Source organism: Lagopus leucura, unplaced genomic scaffold, assembly GCF_019238085.1.
Source record: "Lagopus leucura isolate 7727_CA_CO unplaced genomic scaffold, USGS_WTPT01 Super-Scaffold_100016, whole genome shotgun sequence".
NCBI classification, from domain to species: Eukaryota; Metazoa; Chordata; class Aves; order Galliformes; family Phasianidae; genus Lagopus; species Lagopus leucura.
The window spans coordinates 12,051,157-12,071,493 of record NW_024962270.1 but is presented as its reverse complement, the minus strand read 5'-3'; the positions used below and the strand labels follow the sequence as shown (position 1 = coordinate 12,071,493).

The 20,337-nt window shown below is 46.7% G+C and overlaps 1 protein-coding gene across 3 annotated transcripts in view; it reads right to left on the bottom strand.

Moving 5' to 3' along the window:
• LOC122183094 (synaptotagmin-like protein 2) overlaps positions 1-19,638 on the bottom strand; it is a 34,790-nt gene extending 15,152 nt beyond the window's left edge. The window contains exons 1-4 of one of the 3 annotated variants that reach the window (XM_042876862.1): positions 19,565-19,638; positions 9,683-10,243; positions 7,600-7,751; positions 1,288-1,381 (exon numbers count right to left, since the gene is read on the bottom strand). In XM_042876862.1, coding sequence (XP_042732796.1) covers positions 1,288-1,381; positions 7,600-7,751; positions 9,683-9,783 — 347 coding nt within the window. In that variant the 5' untranslated portion in view covers positions 9,784-10,243; positions 19,565-19,638. Of the gene's footprint in view, positions 1-1,287; positions 1,382-7,599; positions 7,752-9,682; positions 10,244-13,449; positions 13,507-18,901; positions 19,537-19,564 lie in introns of those variants that run through there. The other 2 variants (XM_042876863.1, XM_042876864.1) reach the window with 2 other exon arrangements.
• Positions 19,639-20,337: the final 699 nt, after the last annotated feature.

Below are 20,337 nucleotides of genomic sequence, written 5' to 3'. Positions count from 1 at the left end.
AAATTGTCCCAGCTTGGAGTAAATATGAATCTACCACTGCAGTCAGTAGAGAACTTGATCAACAAAAGCAATGGTGACACCTTCTAGGTGTCACCCAGAATTTATTCAGATCTTCCTTTCTGGGAGAAAACTATAGAGAAAAACACAGAATGTGATAGTGCCAAAACAGTCCAAAAGCCACGCAAGAGGGAGATGCCCTTTCAGGCTTGGTCCAGGAAGGAACAGGCCATGCCTATCCACACACCACAGGCCAGGCCACAGGCACACCTGGATTAATTGAGAACTTAGAAACTATAGGAATTATTAAGCCATCAACGATAGGGGATAAAAGCCTTCACACTTGTATCATAAGTTAATTACTAAGTGCTTGGTACATAGATAAAATGAACATACATCATGGGCAGTTTGCCTGACTGGTTCTGCTGTCTTTGTGAGTTTCCAGTGACAGCTGCCCTCCAGATGGAGAAGAGCAGTCAGGTTGGGCCACTGGTAAGATTTCAGATGGGAACGTTTTGCATTTAGGGTTGAATGAAAGAAACAAAGCAACATTTACAGGACTCCCACAATAAATCATTAGGACCATTGCTATGCTACTAAAGCATGTTGACTGTGTCCTTTATTAAACAACACCCATTGTTCAGCTGCAGGAGGTCTGGAAGTGTTTTCAAGGCTCATATTTAATAATTGCAGCAATTGCCACCTGTGAAGTATGATTCCTCATTCTGCTGACAGAAGAATGCAAATGAGATGGAAGCAACAATGAATAAAAAAGTGGATATTTTAATGGATTCTCCATAGCTCACAAACATTGAGTGAGGTCACTCATTTGCTTGCTGAAGTTCTTTTATTGTGTATTTGTGCACAGTCAGCACAACATGACATCTACCAAGCCATGATGGTGAGTGCTGAGCACTGAAGGCAGTGGTTGGCACCAGCAGGAAATGAGCGGTTTCCTAAAATAGTTCATTTTGTTAGCATTGCTCCATGGGAAAAATTAAACAAATAAAAATCATAATTACTTTGAAAAACTACCCAGAATAACCTGACATGAGAGACAGCTTCCACTTTACTGACTCCTTATCAAATCATGCAGGAAAAGACCTTTCTGGCATCAGCACATTAGCTCTTAGTAATTAGGGGAGGATTGATACTCTGACAATTCCTGGAAAAAGGGTTTTAAAAGCATTCTATATAGCCTGTTACTAATACAGTCCTGGAAGCTCGGTTAAAGAACAGGATTTAATGAGTGGCATTCAATTTTCGCTAAAAACAAGCAGTGGCAGATACCTCTCCTCTCCTGTGCCAGCAGCATGCTCATGGAAGGGAGGACCTGGGGCATCTTTGCTTTCCAGACTTCTCCCGATGTGCTCGTTGACCTCATCTGTAATGTTAACAGAGACAATCAAGAAAGTACATGTAATTGAGCTTGCAACAGCATTGTGTTTTATCTGAAGACAGCAAAAGCTTGTTAAATGAGTCCCACAGCAGAAACCCTGGGGATTTAGCAGGGGCTGCTCCTGCAGGGGGGGGGGGGGTGCTTCATGGCAGCATCATTCACACTCCCCAGAGGCCATGGCACCCCCAGGCCCCACAAATCTGCGTGCCCAAAGACAGCTGCCCAAAGCCTGGCTCATGCCAGGAGCTGCTGCTTTGCTGGAAACCTTCACAAGACAATGCCGTGGTTGTCAGTGAAGTTAATCCGTTCCAGGATTTAAATTCAGCCATTTCCTGTTTTTACTCAAAGTCATCTGATCTTGGCAAACAAAGGAGGAGGCCAATAGAGTTAATGAGGAGATCCTTGTTATTTTTATTGGCACAAGGCTCAGCTATGTCTTCTGAGCTCTCAAAGACCCTGAAGGAAAAAAACAATAGAAGACAGTGACCTTTATAGCAGGCTGCCAAGGTATAAGGTTGCATTAGCCATTTAACTGGCAAACAGGCTCTTGCTACTGCACAACCAACAGGATTAATCTCTAAAACAGCAATGAAAAAGCAAGCTTCCTTTGGTAAAAAACAAACAAACAACAACAAAATCCTACAAGGTCTGCCTATGTTTATTCATTACATTCATATAAGAGCTAATTTGAAGAATAAATGTATCTGTTATAAAAACTGCTATATCTCTTTTGGTTATATTTCATCGTATAATAGAAGCAGAGGCTCATGGGCTCATGGAATGGCTTGGGATGGAAGGGACCTAAAGCATCATCAAGTTCCAACCCCCCTGCTCCAGGCTGGGCTGCCAACCACTACATCAAGTACTAGGTTGGGTTGCCCAGGGCCCCATGCAACCTGGCCTTGCACACCTCCAGGTACAGGGCATCCACAACCTCTCTGGGCAACCTGTTTCAGCATCTCACCATCTTCTCAGTGAAAAACTTCCCCCTAACATCTAATCTAAATCTTCCCTCCTTTAGCTTAAAATCATTCCCCCTTGTCCTATCATTATCTACCCATGTAAAAAAACAAATATTTCCTTCCTGTTTATAATCTCCCTTTAAATACTGGAAGACCATAACGAGATGACCCCACACTTTTCTCCAGGCAGAATAAGCCCAGTTCCTTCAGCCTGTCTTCACAGGACAGGTGCACCAGCCCTCTGGATCATTTTTGTGGTCTTCTTCTGGATTCAGTATTCCAGACAGGGCCTCACAAGGGCAAAACACTCGTGACACAGAGAGACAATCACTTCCCTCACCCTGCAGGCCACTTCTTTCCTGATGCAGCCCAGTGTACCAATGGCCTTCCAGGCTGCAAGCACACATTGCAAGTTCATGTTAAGTTTTTCATGTACCAGGACCCCTAAGTTCTTCTCAGCAGGGATACTCTCAAGGGCTTCTTCTCTCAGCCTGTATAGATACCTGAGATTACTCCGACACAAGTACAAAACCTTGCACTTTGCTTTGTTGAACTTCATTAGGTTCACAAGAGCCAACCTTTCCAGTTCATCAAGGTCCCTCTGGATGTCATCACTGTCTTCTGCCATATCAACTGCAACACTCAGTTTGATGCCATCAGCAAACCTGCTGAGGATGCACTCGATTCCATCATTGATAAAGATGTTAAAGAACATCAGTCCCAAGACAAACCCTTGGGGGACACCACTTGTCACTAGTCTCCACCTGGACATAGAGCCATTTCACCACAACCCTCTGACCTTCCAACCAATTCCTGACCCACTGAACAGTACACCCTTCAAATCCATCTCTCTCCAATTTAGAGACAAGGATGTGGTGGGGGACCACATCAAAAGCCTTGCAGAAGTCCAGGAAGATGACACCAATTGCCTTCCTTTGTCCACTGATGCCATTACTCCACCATACAAGGCTGTTAAATTGGGCAGGCATGACCTTCCCTCGGTGAAGCCATGCTGGCTGTTTCAGATAACCTGCTTGTGCCTCATATGCCTTTGTGTGTCTTCTAGGAGGATCTGCTCCATGATCTTCCCAAGCACAGATGTGAGGCTCACTGGCCTGCAGTTCCTCAGGTCATCCTCCCTTTCTCACGAATGGGAGTTATGTTTCCCTTTTTCCAGTCACTGTAACTTCATCTGACAGCCACGACTTTTCAAATATGATGCAAAGCAGCTTGGCAACCACATCAGCCAGCTCCATTAGGACCCTGGTGTGCATGCTGTCTGGCCCCATAGGCTTGTACACATTGGGTCTCACAAAGTGGTCCTGGATTTGCTCTGCCCTTACCATGGGGGGCTTTGCTCCCCCAGTTCCCACCAAGAGGTTCAGGAACATTCAGGTGTGACATGAAATAACATAGCCTTGCTGTTTAGAAAACAGCACTAAAGCAATCCAAAATAGCTTAGGTTGTAAGGGACCTTAAAGATCACCTGGTTCTGCCCTTTGTGTCTTGTGAAATGCCATGCAGAGCCAGTACAGTCAGCTATGGATAATGGCGGATCTGGAGATGGAGCTTCACTCTCCACTGTTGTGCCTCACTGCTGACACAAATGCTACAGCCGCAGCCTTCCTGCCTGTCAGCACCCAGCACTGCTGTTCCATGTCCCTGCAGTGCTGAGGGTCTGCAGAGGGTGCTGCTTGGGCCTGTCTGCACAAGGCCCACGCATACAGCACAAGGCGTGCTGTGGCAACTGAGTGGCCCCATGGCTTCTGCAGTAGTGCGAATTCAGTGTTCTGTTCATGTAAAGGCTGGTGTGCAAAAAGCATCACTGAGTATTGCTTTAGGACAGAAAAGTTGTGCCATATCTGGTGGCACATGCAGGCCATGTTACATGCAGGCAGAAGAAAGCAGTCAAGGACCATTTATTTACACAATGAGCCACATATCCTCTTCTGCTCTAGTCCAGGAAGAGAGATGCCAGCAGATAGCTGCTTGGGAATGAGAAGATCCAAACACAGAGCACCCATGTTCTCCCTCTGCCTGCCATGACTGAAAAGACCTTAACAACCAAAGGCTGCACTCATTTGTCACATCACTTTCAAAGGTATTGCAGCAAATCTGCTTTTCACTGGCACTTCCCCCTCAGACTTTCTCAGACAGATCTCCCATCTCCCAGCTGGCAGGAGTTGGAGGTGTTCACCTCCTCCACATCACCACCCTTCAAAATGGTTCAGCCACTGGCACAGCTATACCTGGCTGTTAGAGCCAAACACAGAGGTCAACAGTACATTATAATGCATCCCAACAAAGTGCCCTTGGTAACTTCAGCATCAGACAGAAAAGAAGGCAAATTCCAACAGAACCTAGTAGTCATCTGAACAGTTAAACTTGTTTGTACATAAATGTGCATTTATAGAGCCACTTTTAATACGTTAGCTGCTTTACCCATTTCCTATTACTCTAAAACACAGACACTCGACCTTGGGGAAGGGAGCACTGATGTGCTGTCAGGACTGATGTGCTTGGCCAGGGGATAACATGGCCTCTCCACCAGACAATACGTAGCTCTCATCCCCTGCACACAAGCTCAAGGACAGTTTATCACCAAATTCATTCATCTGTGCTGCTCTGAACACAGTAGATTGAATTCAGAGAGCATCTGTGTACTTAATAGATCTATAATGCTGTATAATGCTGCTGATGATTACCACCTTCTACTATAATCAATAGCAAAAGTGAAAAGTCCTTAGGGAGCCACAAAACCCTTTCTTCTGAAAGTTAAAACCCTCCTCAAGAAAAGGTCACTGGGTCTTTTTCTCTGCAGGCACGAATGTTCTCTTTCCTCAGCCCATTTGCCACACAGAAGGAATGCCAACAATTGCCAGCAAATACTGTGGGGCTTTTCCAAGTAGGAATTTTCTCATTTCATTCCCAAATACATAAATAAGGTTTAACAGCCCTGAAGTCATGAGCACATTACATTTATTTCAATAAATGAAGACACGCATCTTCACCACTTTGAAAAGCTATCAGGATGGCCAGCAAACACGATGGCCTTACATCATCTACTGCAGGTCAGCTACATGCTCAAACCATTCATACAGAGCCTCGTATGGTTCCCTGATGGGGCAAACACTGCTCTCACTGAGGCAATATGATGATGGCACATCACAAGAGAAGTGCTCACCCTCATGGGTGAAAGGAAGCAAGCCTTGTGTGTTAATCACTGTGGGAGCTGAACATATGGAAAGTAACAGCAAGGTGAAAAGAGCAGCTGCTGAGTCTTGATTCTCAACTGTTGCTGTAAAACAGCAGTGGGAAAAGTAAGAGCAAGCAACATTGTCATTCTGTAGCTGTGCTTTTCCATAGTAAGGCTAAGAACTGAAAAAGAGAAAGTGAGGGAAGAAAAAAGGCTATATCTAAGCATAATTGCTACAGTAATTCAGTAACATTTGCTTCACCCTTCTTAAAGCAGCATTTGTCTAGCACTGAAAATGAGGTAGAAATTCTTTTTTGTGAGGGTGACAGCACTGGAACAGGCTGCCCAGAGAGGTGGTGGAGTCTCCTTTGGAGATGCTCAAAACCCACCCGGACACTTTCATGTGCAGCCTGCTCTAGGGAACCTGCTTTAGCAGGGGCTTGGACCATCCAGAAGTCCCTTCCAGCCCCTACAGTTCTGTGATTCTGTGAAAATGCATAAGCAAAAACATAACTTGTATATGAATGCTATTTTAATAAGGAGATTATTTTAGGTGATAACCTTAGGCCATGTAATAATACATATTAGTAGTAAGAATTAAATCACCAATGTACATCCTCAAAAAGCAGAGCACACCCTGCAGAAATGGCCAGGCAATCCTGCCAAACAGTAAAAGGTTTTTAACATGTTTTAGCATTCTGGAGAGATGTCAAAATAGTAAATGTAATGACATAATGAATCCTCAATACTCAATACCAATATTTCATATGAAATATGATGGGCCAGTTCTGCATCAGAGGTTCCAATGAATCTATGCTAAGCTACAAAATGCAAAGGGAAATGAGGCTCTAAGATGGTCCTTGGCCACTGTTTAGCTTCAAGTATGTGTCTGAATAATGAGGAGCTAAGAAGAATAAACTAAACTGGGGCTCAGAAAGGGGAAAAAATGTTACATTAATTAGATCCTGGCCACTGAGGCCTGGCAAACAAAGGAGTGATCTATATTACTGAAGCCCCACAGAAAGAAATACAGCTAAACCCAGGGAAGACAGCTGAACCAAACTAGTAGAGATGGCATTTGAGTTCCAGACAGATGGAAGACAACCCTGATCTTACGACAAAAGAACAGAGCCCAGCTATAAGGTCCTTGTATTAGGAATGGTGGTAGACTTTGTGAAGAGCTGACTATCAGGGTTACTTCTTCCTTGGAGCAGCAGCAGCCACCAATTCACTGGCCATGTCTGTGACTACCCGCCCTGACAGATAAGAAGTTGTGTGAGACATCCTAACATCCTGCTGTGGGGCTGGCTGGCTTGTCTTCATGGTGAGGATAAGATGTGAATCAGTTCTGCTTCGCACAAGTGTTCAGCACAAAATGCCAGCATCAGGCTGGTTAAATTTGGACTCAAAGCACAGGCCTGCTCATTTGGCACAGGGCTGCTCTCCTCTCACTGTCATGAGCCATAAAATCCTATTTGATCTGTTGTATATAAAAATAAAAACCTAGGCTTTCACTTCTCTCTAAGAGAGAGCAAATTTCTGCCAGAAGATGAGAGGCACTCTCTGCCTTTGCAGAGATGTGACTGACCTCACCATCCTGAAGGCCTGCCAGAGCAGCTGCCTGGTGGTTGTTACCAGATTAGTCTGGGATATGGAGGGGTCTCTGACCCACACATATCAATTTGATGCTAGAAATTGCCTCTCATTATCTCCCTTCCTCCTTGCTTCTGTGACAAGAAATGATACTAGTGACTTCTGACAAATCAGACATTTTGGAATAAACAAGCAGAAACAGGGAGAAAGCATTTACTGCAAGTAGCTGGTAAACAACTTTTATCTTGGTCTTCTGCATGCTGTATTTTTTCCCTTAGGCCCTGGTTTTGATAAACAGATATTTTTTCCAGTACTGAAAGTTTGGCGCAAAATCTGTTTCTTAAACTGAAATTTGGCTCCCAAAAGGCTCCCAGTACAGAGAGACCCACATACTGACCACCTTTTTCTGGTCCATCAGTTTGGTTTCCTAAGACACACATTAATATACTTACTTTCTAGTTTGCCCTTTTTCCTTCTGATTGATGCCCGAAGCAGATCCGAGCCCTCTAAGTCTTCCTGAAACCGTTTTGCCTTCACTTCTGAAAACCATTCACCTGTCACAAACTTCTTCTTCTTTTCATCCTTGATGGAGCCTTGTATCCGTCTGAAAGTCAAGGGAAATGTTACATGCTTAAATGATCTCCAAGGTTTCAGCTTTCCCTGAGCTACTCTTATAACAGCTGTACATACAGTTCCCCATCTGCTATTACAAAGGATCCTGAGATTATTCTCTGCAATCACAAGGGCCAAACTAACATAAAAATCAAAGTTGCATTTAAAAAAAAAAACAAAAACAAAAACAAAAAAACAAAACCAAACAGCACCTTGCAAGCAAAGATCATCTTTTACAAACTACATGTTCAAAATTGAGTCACCTCATAAGATTTGTCTATTTCATTTGCAGCTCTGAGGGTTTGGGAAGGGGTGGGATTGTTCATAGGTCTTGTGCTTCTTTGTTTTATTTGTCTATTAATCCCTTTATGAACTGCAAACCTTTTTGGATCAGATCTGCAAACTGTGGAAATAAATCATGCAATTCAGGAGACCAACCTGGCCCTTCAGCATTCTCCCTGCACACTTCTCTTCCTGCTCCCTCCCGCTGCCATGCTGACGTTGGCACACAAACAGTTAGCTCTCCTTCCTGAGCACAGCTTTTCTTACTGTAACTAGCTTGGGCACACCCAGGGCTGGTTTTTGGCACCTAAAATCTCTGAGTGTTTCATTTGCTAGCCTGTATTTTTAACTCTTTTCCAGCAAATTTGTTTTTATATGACTTCTTGGTGTAAAAACCTTTGGCTGCCACTGTCTCCCAGTTACTACAGCTCAGAGTCCCTGAGACCTGAGAGGCCATCTGCCCCATCAGGGTGCTGGGCCAGAGGAGATTCAAGCACGTATTTTAATCCTGTTGACACCAGATCAGTGTAATGCCATTGAGTTGGTCTCCCTCAGCAAGCTGGCTGTGGTAGAGCCAAACGTGTTCACATTGGCACAGGAGGTCTCACTGCAGTCAGCTGCACTCATAGCAAGTGGCATTTGGCACTGCTCTCTGGACGATCTAACTCACCTGGCTCCCAAATGAAAGCCTTTTGTGCAATGTCTCCCAAAGAGCGAAGCAAAACTGAAATCATCCAACACTTCCCCTTAAACCTCCACAACAAAACAGAAATTTTACATTTCAGAAATAAAGGGGAAAAAAAAGTAAGAAAGAATACCCTAACAAACCTTAACAAAGAAAAACAATGGATTTTTTTTTATGCTTCAATTTGGGTGAGAAGCAAGAGCCTGTTGCAAGACTGCCCATTCCCCCTTCAAGCCCTGAGCATCCCTCCAACACAGGCTTTCCTTTTTTCAGCTTACCAAGAAGTCAAAGACATCCTTATCAGGGGTAGCCAGGCACAGTGCCATCCACACCCACTGAACTATTTCTTTCCAGCAGTGGAGAATTTGGTGCCAGCTTGCCAAGCCTGGAGCACACTGTCAACATGGATGGCATTTAAAAAGTGACTAGAGCACCAAGCAATCCAAAGTAGCTGGCCCCAGCCCTAGGATGCCCTGCAAAAATTGAGCTGTTCGTGGGACCTCTCATTGCCCCTCTCTCTGCCTGCATGATGGATACTGTGTGCACACCCACCTTGGAGATGAGAATGTAAAGCCTCATGTAAAAACACTGAGAGATTTCTGTGCTACTGGGTGAGGAATATAAGGCAGCAGATAGTCTCCTGCACTGACCTCTGCCACTGAGAAATCAGCACCTTTCCCAAAGCAGGAAAGGGAGGAGTCCCCTTCACATCTCTACAGGGTACTCCCTAACTCCAAAGGAGAGACCAGCCCAACAGTCCTGCAGAGAGGTGACAGCATGCAGGCTGAAAAGCAGGATGTGCAATGAAAAGATCTTTCATGATCCAGGCATGAAGGGACAGTACTGCTGCAGCCTGCACCCCTTCCTGTGCCCACGCATACACACACTCCTCTATAAGAAGTAAAATATCCCCCAGGTGGGAGCTCACGACTTGCTGTTATTGAACGCTGTCTCACCTGATGCGATCCCCATCTTTCTTCTTCAGCTCTGCATCTCTCTGCAGAACCTTCATCAGCTTCTCATACTCCTCCTCAGTCAGGAAGCTCAAGTCCAACATGTTTCCTGCAACGTTCTTCAGCAGTTCAGACAGATGGAGCAATGACACACCGGCAACTAATCCAGCTCAGCCTGCTGCAATGCCATGGGCGGCCCCCAGTGTGCTGAGCAAGACAAGGCTGGAGCAAAAGGGCTTCATTCACAACAGCATGGCTTGAATGGAAGTCATGTTAGCATTTGGACCTACGCTTCCAGGCTGTGGGCAGCTCTTCCTGGGCACATTTTGCTGCTTTGCGTGCCTTCCCCTGCCAGGAAAATACTCTCAGCAAAATGAGGCTCCTCTGCTTTCCTTCAGGCACAGTCGTAGCAATTTGGAAGCCAGCGTCAATCAAACAGGCAAGCACAGTGAGAAGCAAGCTCACCGCCTGCCTCAACAGGCACGAAAGCTCAGCGCAGCCCCAGCACCTCTGGTACGCGCCTCCTTCAGCAGAGAAGCCTGCCTCCGTGGAGTTCAAGCATCCCTGCAAAGAAACAACATCAAGACGCCTTTCTGATAAGTGCGACATATGGTAACCAAATGTGTACACAGGGGGCTTGTATTTGTTCTTCAGCACAAGTTCCAAATCAAGCTGCCCTACTTTCCTCATCATCCTACAGCATCTCACACAGCACTAACCTCTCCAAGATGGGGTTTTATTTTAGCTGCTTTCCTGCTAACAGGTGAACAGCTGACTCAGCATGCTTTAAGCAAGACATGCATATGAACTGCCAAACTGCCTACTTGTTTTTTATCTACATTTTTCCTATTCCTTATTCCTTCCTGCCTTAAATGAAACAGAGGAAGCAGTCAGCCTTCGTAAAGCAATTGGAAAATGCGATCTGCAGGTATTATTGCTGCATGTTAGGCCATGAAATACCAGAGGCTGCTCATTTTCTAATATCAGTGCACTCCGCCTTGTACTGAACTGATATTTGCACTTCAGACAGCATATGTGCAGATTGCTCAGCATTTCAGCAGAGACCAGTAATGGCCAGAGGCTGCATGGTGTGGAGGGAAGGTAAATTGCGTTTTGCAGTGCTGCTTTACTCCTTGTCTTCCCCCTGGCCAACCGGAGGGCAGTAAAGTGCACCTCCAAGGGAGGAAAAGTTCTGCTGGAATCCATGTAAATATTTCCCAGCTCATCAGGTGGGACTTTCCCACTGAGTCAAAGCCCATCGGGTGACTGTGGATTTCATCATCCTAGGCTTTCTCTACCAAAGCCACAGCCTTGTAGCCAGAATACTGAAAATGAACAAATCCCAGTTTTCATGGCAAATATCATCTGACAATCATCATGCCCATTCCCTGACCTCAAGGCCTCTATCACTCTCAGCGTGTCTGCCTTATCTGCCCTCAGCCTCCACATTCAACATCTCCAGGTCCTGCAGGTGCTCCTCAGAGCCGTGGTTCAGATTATTTCTGACCCCCCTTCAGCCTGCATCCACACAATGCACCTCTTGGACTGGCATGCCAGAGCCAAGCATAGGAGTTTCAGCTGGACTTTGCTGATGACACATCGTTTCATAGATCTACATTATTTGACAGCTGATACATCCCCAAGTGTTTGTTAATTTTTCTCAAAATGGTCTAACATGAAGCACAGCAACTGTCAGAACACACACAAAAAAAGGCTAAGTAATGAATGAACATAACAACTCTGTAATTATTATAAAATAACTTTTGGACAAAAAAAGCTTAACATGCATATGTCACACTGCAACTACAGCCTTTATCATCTAGGAAACTATTGATGCCACATTATTGAAAACAAGAGCAGTAATAAAAATCTGTTTCTCCACCGAAACCTGCATTTTGTCCAGCCCAGCAAGGCACTGGCACTTTCGTTATGCTCAACTAACTCTCTCAGGCACAACCTTACTTCTAGAAGTACAAGTTTACAAAAGTTTCTGGGAGGGATTTTATTGGGGAAACAAAACAAGCAAACAGAAAGGATCCAGTGACACATTTCTCACAGTATTTGCCCTTCTAGAACTTGAAATTACTTCAGCAAACCTTTTCAGCAGACTCATATTTATTTATTAGTCCAGAAGTCAATCAGAAAAATACCACTTACTTGTAAATGGCTATTTTTTTTTTTCCCTGAGAAAGTTTTGTCTTATTGTAATGGTTACCTGAGAGGAAAAGGTTAACAGAACCCAAACAGCCAACTCCTTTTGTTTCAAGAGTTAAAAAGCAAAGCGCCTCCCAGGCTTGCTGGGGAAGAAAGGTGCTGCATCCCAGCAGCCCCTGACACAGGAAGGTTCCCAGCTCACCCTCTGAGGACACAGCTCCTGGCAGCAGACACTGACCTGGAGAGTCCAGAAAGTGAGAAGTGCCTGTGTCAGTGTTAATGGCACCCACTGGGAGCCGTGCAGGGCAAAGGCAGGCTGCCCACAGGTGCTGCAGCACTGTGATGCCCTGTGCTGGGGAACAGCCTGAGGTCCTGCTGTGTGTCATGACACAAAGGCAGGCAAGTGGTTCACCACATCTCCAGTGACAACTGTGAATCTGAGCAGAGGAGGAGGTCAGATGCAAAGCACTTCCTTCCATCTAACTGCTTTTTAGAGAAAGCAATAATCACAAGGAGGTCAACACACGCTATGCAGTATGAGAGCTGTGGGTGCAGAGACAAGCAGAAGCATGACCTGCTTGGGGGCAGAACTGCCTGCATCTCCTTCTGTGCTGATTTCTGGTTTCTTTTGGCCACCACACCAAGAAGCAGCACATACTTCAATGAGCAGAGAATACCTGTGTGCAGTTTAGCAACAGAGGAGTGGCCACACAGGACTAGGCTGCAGGCCCGTGTCACTGCTCATCTTCTCCGAGGATGATAGCATGCAGCTGGGAGAAGACAGCACACAGCCTGCACCAGGCATCCTGCACGTCACAGGGCACAGCTCCCTAAAACAGGAGCAATATCTGTGCATTTTGCAGATTTCCAGGATTACTTGCAGAGCTCACATTGATTTCAAGCATTTGTGATACTCTCAAAGCCCCACAGACTCACTATGCCTGAAATGAAAAAGTATGTGCCCTTGTTGTGTTTTGACCCACCACCTGCTTGCTTCATTTGATATCCCCATGCATTTGATTGCAAAAATCCAGTGATGTTTACTCTGCTTTCACCTACTCTGTGCTGCTCCTTTTGCAGACCTGTGTCACTGCTGTGGTTTCTCATCTAGAAGGGAGTTTGATGTTTCTCCTGTCTAAGTGTTATTCAGGGAGCTTTGCTCATTCCTCTCACCCCTCTCCGTGCCTGATTCAGCTTACTACAGAACTACCCACCAGTATTTAGATGCAAAAAAACTCTTCTCAACAGTAGCAACCCCTGCTCCCTTCCCTAGCTTGGCAGAGAAGCAGCGTGAGCTGTGCCTGTGGCAGGAGGAGCTGGGCAGTGCCAGAGCAAGCAGCCTGCTGGCCCCAGGACAGAGGGGAGCACCGAGCACCAGCAGAAAAGCTAAGAGAGGTAATCACTAAAGGAATAAGCCTTCCTGTTGTCAGCTGTGCACTGGCGATGAGCAGTCCTGCATGCTGTGGAGCTGACAGCCAGGGAAAGTCCAGGTGCTAAGACTCCCCATTTACATAGCCAAGATACAAACAGCAGCGAGCTGCCCCAGACTGTACATTTCTCCTTTCAGCAAGGCATCAGCAGCAGCACCAACCCCAAAGGAACAAATAAACACCAACCTCGTTTCAGCAGAGCGCAGCACCGTCTCACGGGGCGCATAGCAGCGCTGCGCACACCAAGTAAAAGCAGCCTGGACAACGCTCGTTTCCTCATCCCTTGGCAGCTATGCCCACACGTGACCCGAGCTGCCAGGATCCCCACACGGCAGCGCTGCACAGGGCCACAGGCAGCAGGAGCTGCTCCACCAGGTGCAGCCCTGTGAGCTTTGTAAAACAAACAGTGCCTCCGCTCCCAGGTGAGGCTTCTGCAGCAGCGACAGCTAGCTATGAAGGAGGGTACGTTACAAACCCGAGTGACTGCTTCCTCTATCTTCAAGTTAGTTTTCTTCTCATTACAGAGAAGGGTAACATTTGGGGGAGTTTTGTTTGTTTTTCTAGGTAACACTCTTCCAAACACTTTTATTGGGTGAAAATTAAATGCTTGCTTAGCCTGGCGGGCACAAAATAGCTCCTTTTGGACAGACAGATGCTGAGAGGGATGCCTCCGTTATGCTGGATATCCATTTCATTTCTGGGAGATTTCCCTGAGCTCCAGCACCAAACAGAACTACGTCTCTGCTCTTCACCACCAGCCCAGTGCTCAGCTGCCCAAACCTACTCTGGTTTCCCAGTGCACCCCTCTAGATACCCATGCCAAGCACTGAGTGCTGGGATGTGTTGTCCAGTCTAACATCACTCGCTGCAAGCCAAGCAATCGCTGTGACCAGACACTGCTTTGCATTTAAAGGAAGAGGAAAGGTTTAGGAACTTTAACCTGCTAATCAGCCAGCCAGGACCCTCTTCTGATAATGGAGCATTTAACACCCTGATTTCAACAGCTGGGTCAGCATGGGATCACGCAGATCCACCTCATTGCTGGGGCTGAGCAGAGGTCCGTGTAATAAAGATATGAAAACACCCCTGCCCATGACACAACAAAACCCGGAACAGATAACACTGATCTCACCAGGCTATTCATAGCCTGATGAAAATAGCAGTGAGCAGGAAAGGCTGCTTGCCTCTGTCCATACCTTGTTATCACACATCCTGTTACAATATAAGGAAATAACCTCCTTACGCCTTACAATGTGTGAACACTTCCCAGTGCCCTTATTAGTTAAGACAACTCTTGTATGGCAGGTGAAGCCAAGAATGGCATTGCACTAATGATGATGGATGTGATCCTGGCACCACAGATCCCAATGTCTGCTGTACTGAACAGGAGAAGAAACACCTAGCACCGAAACTGCTATACCTGTACGCAGTCATCAACCCTGTCTCATGCTAAGCCCCACTCTCCCCCCCCCATCTTACTTCTGGTGTCAGCACCATGGAATACACAGTGGCATTACCATTGGTACTATACAGCCAAAATAAGGATGGCCATCATGGTGCTCACAAGCATAACGACGTGACGTCTGACTGACCTTCATCAGCAGAGAGAAAAAAAAAAAAGCAAACTACAGGATGGCCTCTGGGAGGAATGGGCTGAAAACACACATCTCCCTTTTTCCCCGTCACAAAACAAGGTGATGCCTTTTGGTTAGCTGCTGCAATGCTCTGCTGCAAGGCATCACAAGAGCCCTTCCAAGGTGCACCTTTTCCTCTTGCTCTGCAGTGCACCGCTTATGGCTATGAGCTGCCCAGTCATTCACAGACCCACAGTGGTCGTGAGCCAGGAGAACAGATTTAATACAACTGCTTTCTGAAAAGCTTTTCTACCAAAAAAGCTGCGGTTGCACTGCCTGCAATGATATTTTGTCTAAGCTGTCCCACTGAAAGGACAGATGAGCTCTGCTGTTTCTACCCAACGAAATCCCAAGCAGCTGAGCAGCCTTCAGCTGAGTGACAGCTGATAAGGACTGCCTCCAAACAAAGCAGGCAGTTGTGCAGTCCACACATAAATGCATCTGTTACCATCAAACAGTCAAGGCTGAATTCTGGCAATACCAGACTGGTTTCTTTTCAGCTATCTCCAAAAAGCAAAATTACTCAAGTTCAACTCCCCATACATTTGACACTGATCTTTCTCCACTCAGCGAAAGTTGCACCTGACACCTGACTTTGTCACGCCACCCCAGAGCAGGTGGGAGGGTGGCAGCCGTGCCCCAAGTGATGGCTTCTTTCTCCCACCTGTATCCCAGGAATAAAAACACTGTTCGGTTCATCAAGAGCACAGCCATGCGTGGTTTCCCTAGCTTTCAGTCTGCACCTCACTTTCCAGAAATGACAGAATCCAGCTGCTTTCCTGTTACCTTTTCCTTCCTCCTCCCCCTGGGCAGCTTCAGGAAAGGATATCCACTGATCAGGAATGCCCCAAGATGTGCTTTGGGATAAAGGAATGCAGGAACGTATCAGAGCTGTAGGTCTTAACCCAACCCCACGAGAGCAGCTGGTAATAAACAATTGAGAGCAACAATACAATGGCAGGCAGAAGAATTAGTAAAGTCCTCTATTCTGTGCACATGTAGAACACTTTCTTTGTGGAAAACATTGAGGAAGTGCTCCACTGACCACATAAGAAATGAACTCTGTTTATTTGCATTTACCCCTGCGCTTCTAGAGAAAGTATGAGAGCACAATATTACATGAAGTCCTGTCAAGCTTCCTTTTGAAGAACGCTGCATGAGCACTTCTGTCCCCTGTGCACTTCTACCCAACCCAACCTAACTGTTTCATGATTAATCACCCACACTATCTACCTCCCTCCAGCCAGGATTGCAGGGGTGAAATTTGCATTACATGCAATTTACTTCCTTCTATCCATTTTCAATTAAATGACTCATCCCACCCAGGGTAAACAAAGGACTGAGGTTCTTGGTCCTTTGCTATTATTTCTTAGAGTCAGCACCATCAGAGGAGAGGCGTGACTCAGGCCCTGTAAGGTCAATAAAGCCTCTTAGTGGTATTAAACTAGCAATCCAAAGTTTTAGTTTAAATATTTAGAGACTTGTGTTTATTTCATAGGTGGGAACTATTTGCAGATCTTGCAGGACGTAGTTCACTGTAATTCTGCACACTGCCAGAACACAAATAAACAAGCACAGCCTCTGGGACACCGAGCAAACCTCTCATACCTCACAGAACCAGGATTGCCATCCTCTCCTAGCTGTGAGAAGATGCCAACATTTCAGAGGCTTTGCTGCAAGAGCCACCCAGCCAGACGTGCTCCATCCAGCCCAGCATAGGTTGGGAGCCTCAGCTCAGAGGCAAGAGGGAAGCGCTTACACCCTGTCCTGAAGTACACCTGGCTGTGGGGAGGAGGCAGGGGCTTGTGCTGAGTTTTGTGCTGAGGGTTGTGCTATGCCTGCCCTTCCATCTTCGAGACAAAGGGAGTCTTAAAAGAATTTGCAGTTCTCTGATTGTTGGTTTGCAACAACCCACCATTCCCATACCTTCACAGGGGATGAGTGTTGAGCTCCCATACAACCCCCCTACGTTTCTGCTGCTCAGACGTTCCCATCAGAGAAACACCTGTTGTTCAGCCTTCCCTCCCACCAAGGGAGGACAGCATCCTTGAAGAACCCAGCTCTCCTGCTAGGAGTCTTCATGCTATAAGAGATACTCCTCAAAGCTTCTTCTTAGCCATTAATTTGTGACATGCTTGAAAATGCAACAACAAACCAATATGTGGTAGCTGCAAGTGAGAAACCAGAAGCAGCTTAAAGCCAGACCCCACAGGTGGCAGTCACATACAGAGACCAACCAACCCCCTGACCTCGTTTCTTACTCATCCTCACAACCTGTGTACTTTTAATGGTCAGAAAAGCTGGAAAGCATGCTTTGGCCAAGTTCCAACAAACAAAAGGCACAGCTAAGGATGCAGGACAAAGCAACCATGCGTGACAACTTGTCTTTTTTTTTTTTTTGACCCTCAAAAATATTTGCTGACCTCAACTCTGCTTTCATTTCACCACGATTTCCCCATGCTTGCTTTCAAGTGTGACATGTCATAAATTGCTGTCCTGACCCTGCCTGTTATGCCCCAGTAACACCACGTTTGCACTGCCTACCTGGCACTTGGCAGTGGGTTGGGATGCACGGCTCAGTTAAACCAGGAGAGCTGCACCCCAGCACTGCCCACATTTCTCCTGGGGGGGGGGGAGGGGGATTTTTCCCTCCCAGCTCCTCCGGCAAGTGGGACTTAGCATTGAGGGCACAGCCTCAGAATCTGAGGCTATTTGCAAACAAACAAATAGAAAAAAACCAACTATTTCTTTAAGGTGGCATGAGCTCAGAAGTCAAACACACGTGGAGCCCAATTCCTTTGTACTCCTTTGCCTACTGAGCTCAGTGATCTGAGACAAAGTTTGAAGCTGAAAGCCATGGGAAAGCAGGACTGCTTGTTGAGGAAAGTTTGTATGCAGTAGTTTCTTCCTTCTGTATCAGTGGTGGCATTCCAAGCCTCAGCCATGCCTGAAATAACTAAAAAATAGAATGAAGGTAACTGGGGTGCTTCTCATCATGGTTTAAAACAAGGTACACTCAGAAAATGTAATTCCTTTCAGCATCTGGGAAAAGGGAAGCTTTGAAAACAGCCTTTCAGGAATTGAATTCCTGATCTGTAATTCCAGTTCCTGATACCAAAGCACAGAAAGGCTACAGCCAGATTCTGAGGTCAGCCCCACATCATGAGAGAAAAATAAAGCTCACAACCACGTCTGATCCACCATCCACACACCACACCATGCTCCGTCATCTCTGGATTTCCAAACTGAGCTGAGGCCTGGACTGGGCCGTGCTGTTCCTGGCTGAGTACAGAGACAAGCAGTGCTCCCACCTGCAGTGCACCAGGTTTGTTCTGTGAACACAAGACACTGAAAGGGAGCTCTAGGGAGAGCAATTCCATTATTGAATTGATTCCTACGCCTTCTGTCACAGGCCTTTTTGCAAGAGGAAAAATAGATTGGCCGATTTTCTTCCAGGAATAATGCAACTTTCCAGTGCTAACACAGGCTCAGGCACGAATTCAGTCATTGAAGCCATTTATGTGCTCAAGCTGGATAACTTGAGTGGGATATGAAATACTTTTGGAAACTCTTGTCATTCAGAACAAGAAAAAAAACCAAACACCTGATTCTACTGTCTGTGCTCACAGTTATGTGAAAGATCTCGTGTTTATGCATTCCCAGCAAAGGGTGATTCACAGACACGAGGATAGGGAGAAGTTACACGAAGCTCACTGACTGCAGGTAAGACAGATGTACTTAGCACAAGTAGCACAAATCCGCATACGGAAGTCTGACATTTAATCTAGCTCAATAGAAGTTCAGGTAAATTCAAACAAGAAGTAAAGCACAGATTGCACAGATTTAATTAAATCACTAAACATAAAATCAGCTTCATATGATCATCTGATACCATCTTCTTACACACACACGGTGTTTCTGCCACCTGTGCTGCTACACGAATACCCACACAACCTGCAATGAGGTGAGGAAGGCAGCTTTCCAGGTAAGAGCAACAAGGTCACCTGAAAAATGCTGTCTTATGTCAAGATGCTCAAGGTCCGTAAGGGTTAGGAGTTTTTTATATGAGCGGTGACAACCCTCTGCCAGACCTCACTACGTGATGCTGCCGGCAAGAAAAAGCCCAGCACAGCGTAAGGCTCCCACGTGGAGCGGCTCGGATGTTCTGTTAAGGAGGGTGGAGAGGCAGACAGACAGCGAGAAGGGAACGGAGCGCTCGGCCTCACGGCCCCCAGCAGCATCACCCGCAGCCCAGACCGGACAGGGCCGTCCGCGCCATGGCTGGGGAGGGCAAGCTCACTGCGAGCTGCTGTTGGCAGCCGTACGCAGCAACGAAAGGAGGCGGGAACGAAGTAGAAACGGCACAGCTCCTGCAACAGCGCGCGGCGCAGCAGGAGCTGTCGGCAAAGGGAGCGGCCCACCAGAAACGCAGCCCCGCGGCTATGTCAGCTGCTGGCAACAGCGAGACGCAAATAAGGAAGTCCGTGGAGCCGGAGCGGAGGAGAGCTGAGGGACACGGACGCAGGAGAAGCGGTGGGGAAGCAGCAGCAGCTCGGCGGGCTCCCACCTGCGGCACACGGCGTCAAGCGAGGGGCGGCTTGGCGGACCCGGAAGGTCTCGGGCACAGCCAGCGGAGAGTGAGCAGGGAGGACAGCGGGGAGCGATACCTCAAACGAGAGACAGCTGGGAGCCACCACGCGCACCTCCGCACCCACGGGGGGTAAAGGGAGGAGCTCGCTGCCGCCCCTGGAGGCGTGGCTTTCGGGAATGGAGGCGTGGCTTCGGGAAGGGGCGTGGCCATGCGCCGGGTGGAGGCGGGGCCACGCGGACGCGGGCACTGCGTTCACACGTGCGTTCAGTCCGCGTGAAGTGCTGGTTGCTACATAAGGTGCCTTACAGGAGCCCAGCCTCTGTGCAAAGGGATTAAGCTTTCTTTCTTTCTTTTTTTTTTAAGAGCACCAATAAAGCTTCAGGATATGGGAATATTTGCACTGGAGCATTTGTTTTCCTGCTGTAAACACCAATTACCTGCAAAACTAGCTGTCATTTAGCAGTCTGAACTAACTGAGATAGGTATAATGGCAGCTGTGTGTGTCCTCCATCTTGGGCATGCAGAGCTGTGGTCACCCAGAAGCTCTGGCTGTGGGATTTGGCAACTGCAGGTAGAACAGAGGTAACTGAGGTGGGGTAAAGTGCAGCTTGGATTTACAGCCTGTATTTTCACATTTTTAGCCTTAAATCTTAACCCCACGGCATTACGGCCTGTGCCCTACAATGAGTATAAAATAGCAACCCTGCAACGTGCAAGAAATGAGCAGTGACAGCTTTATAGGGCCTCCAAACATCACTGTGTGCATGGATTTCTGGATGCTAGCGAGTAGCAAGTGCACAGTGAGTGGAAAAAAAGCAATAGTTTATGAAGGTTTGATTACTGGCCAGC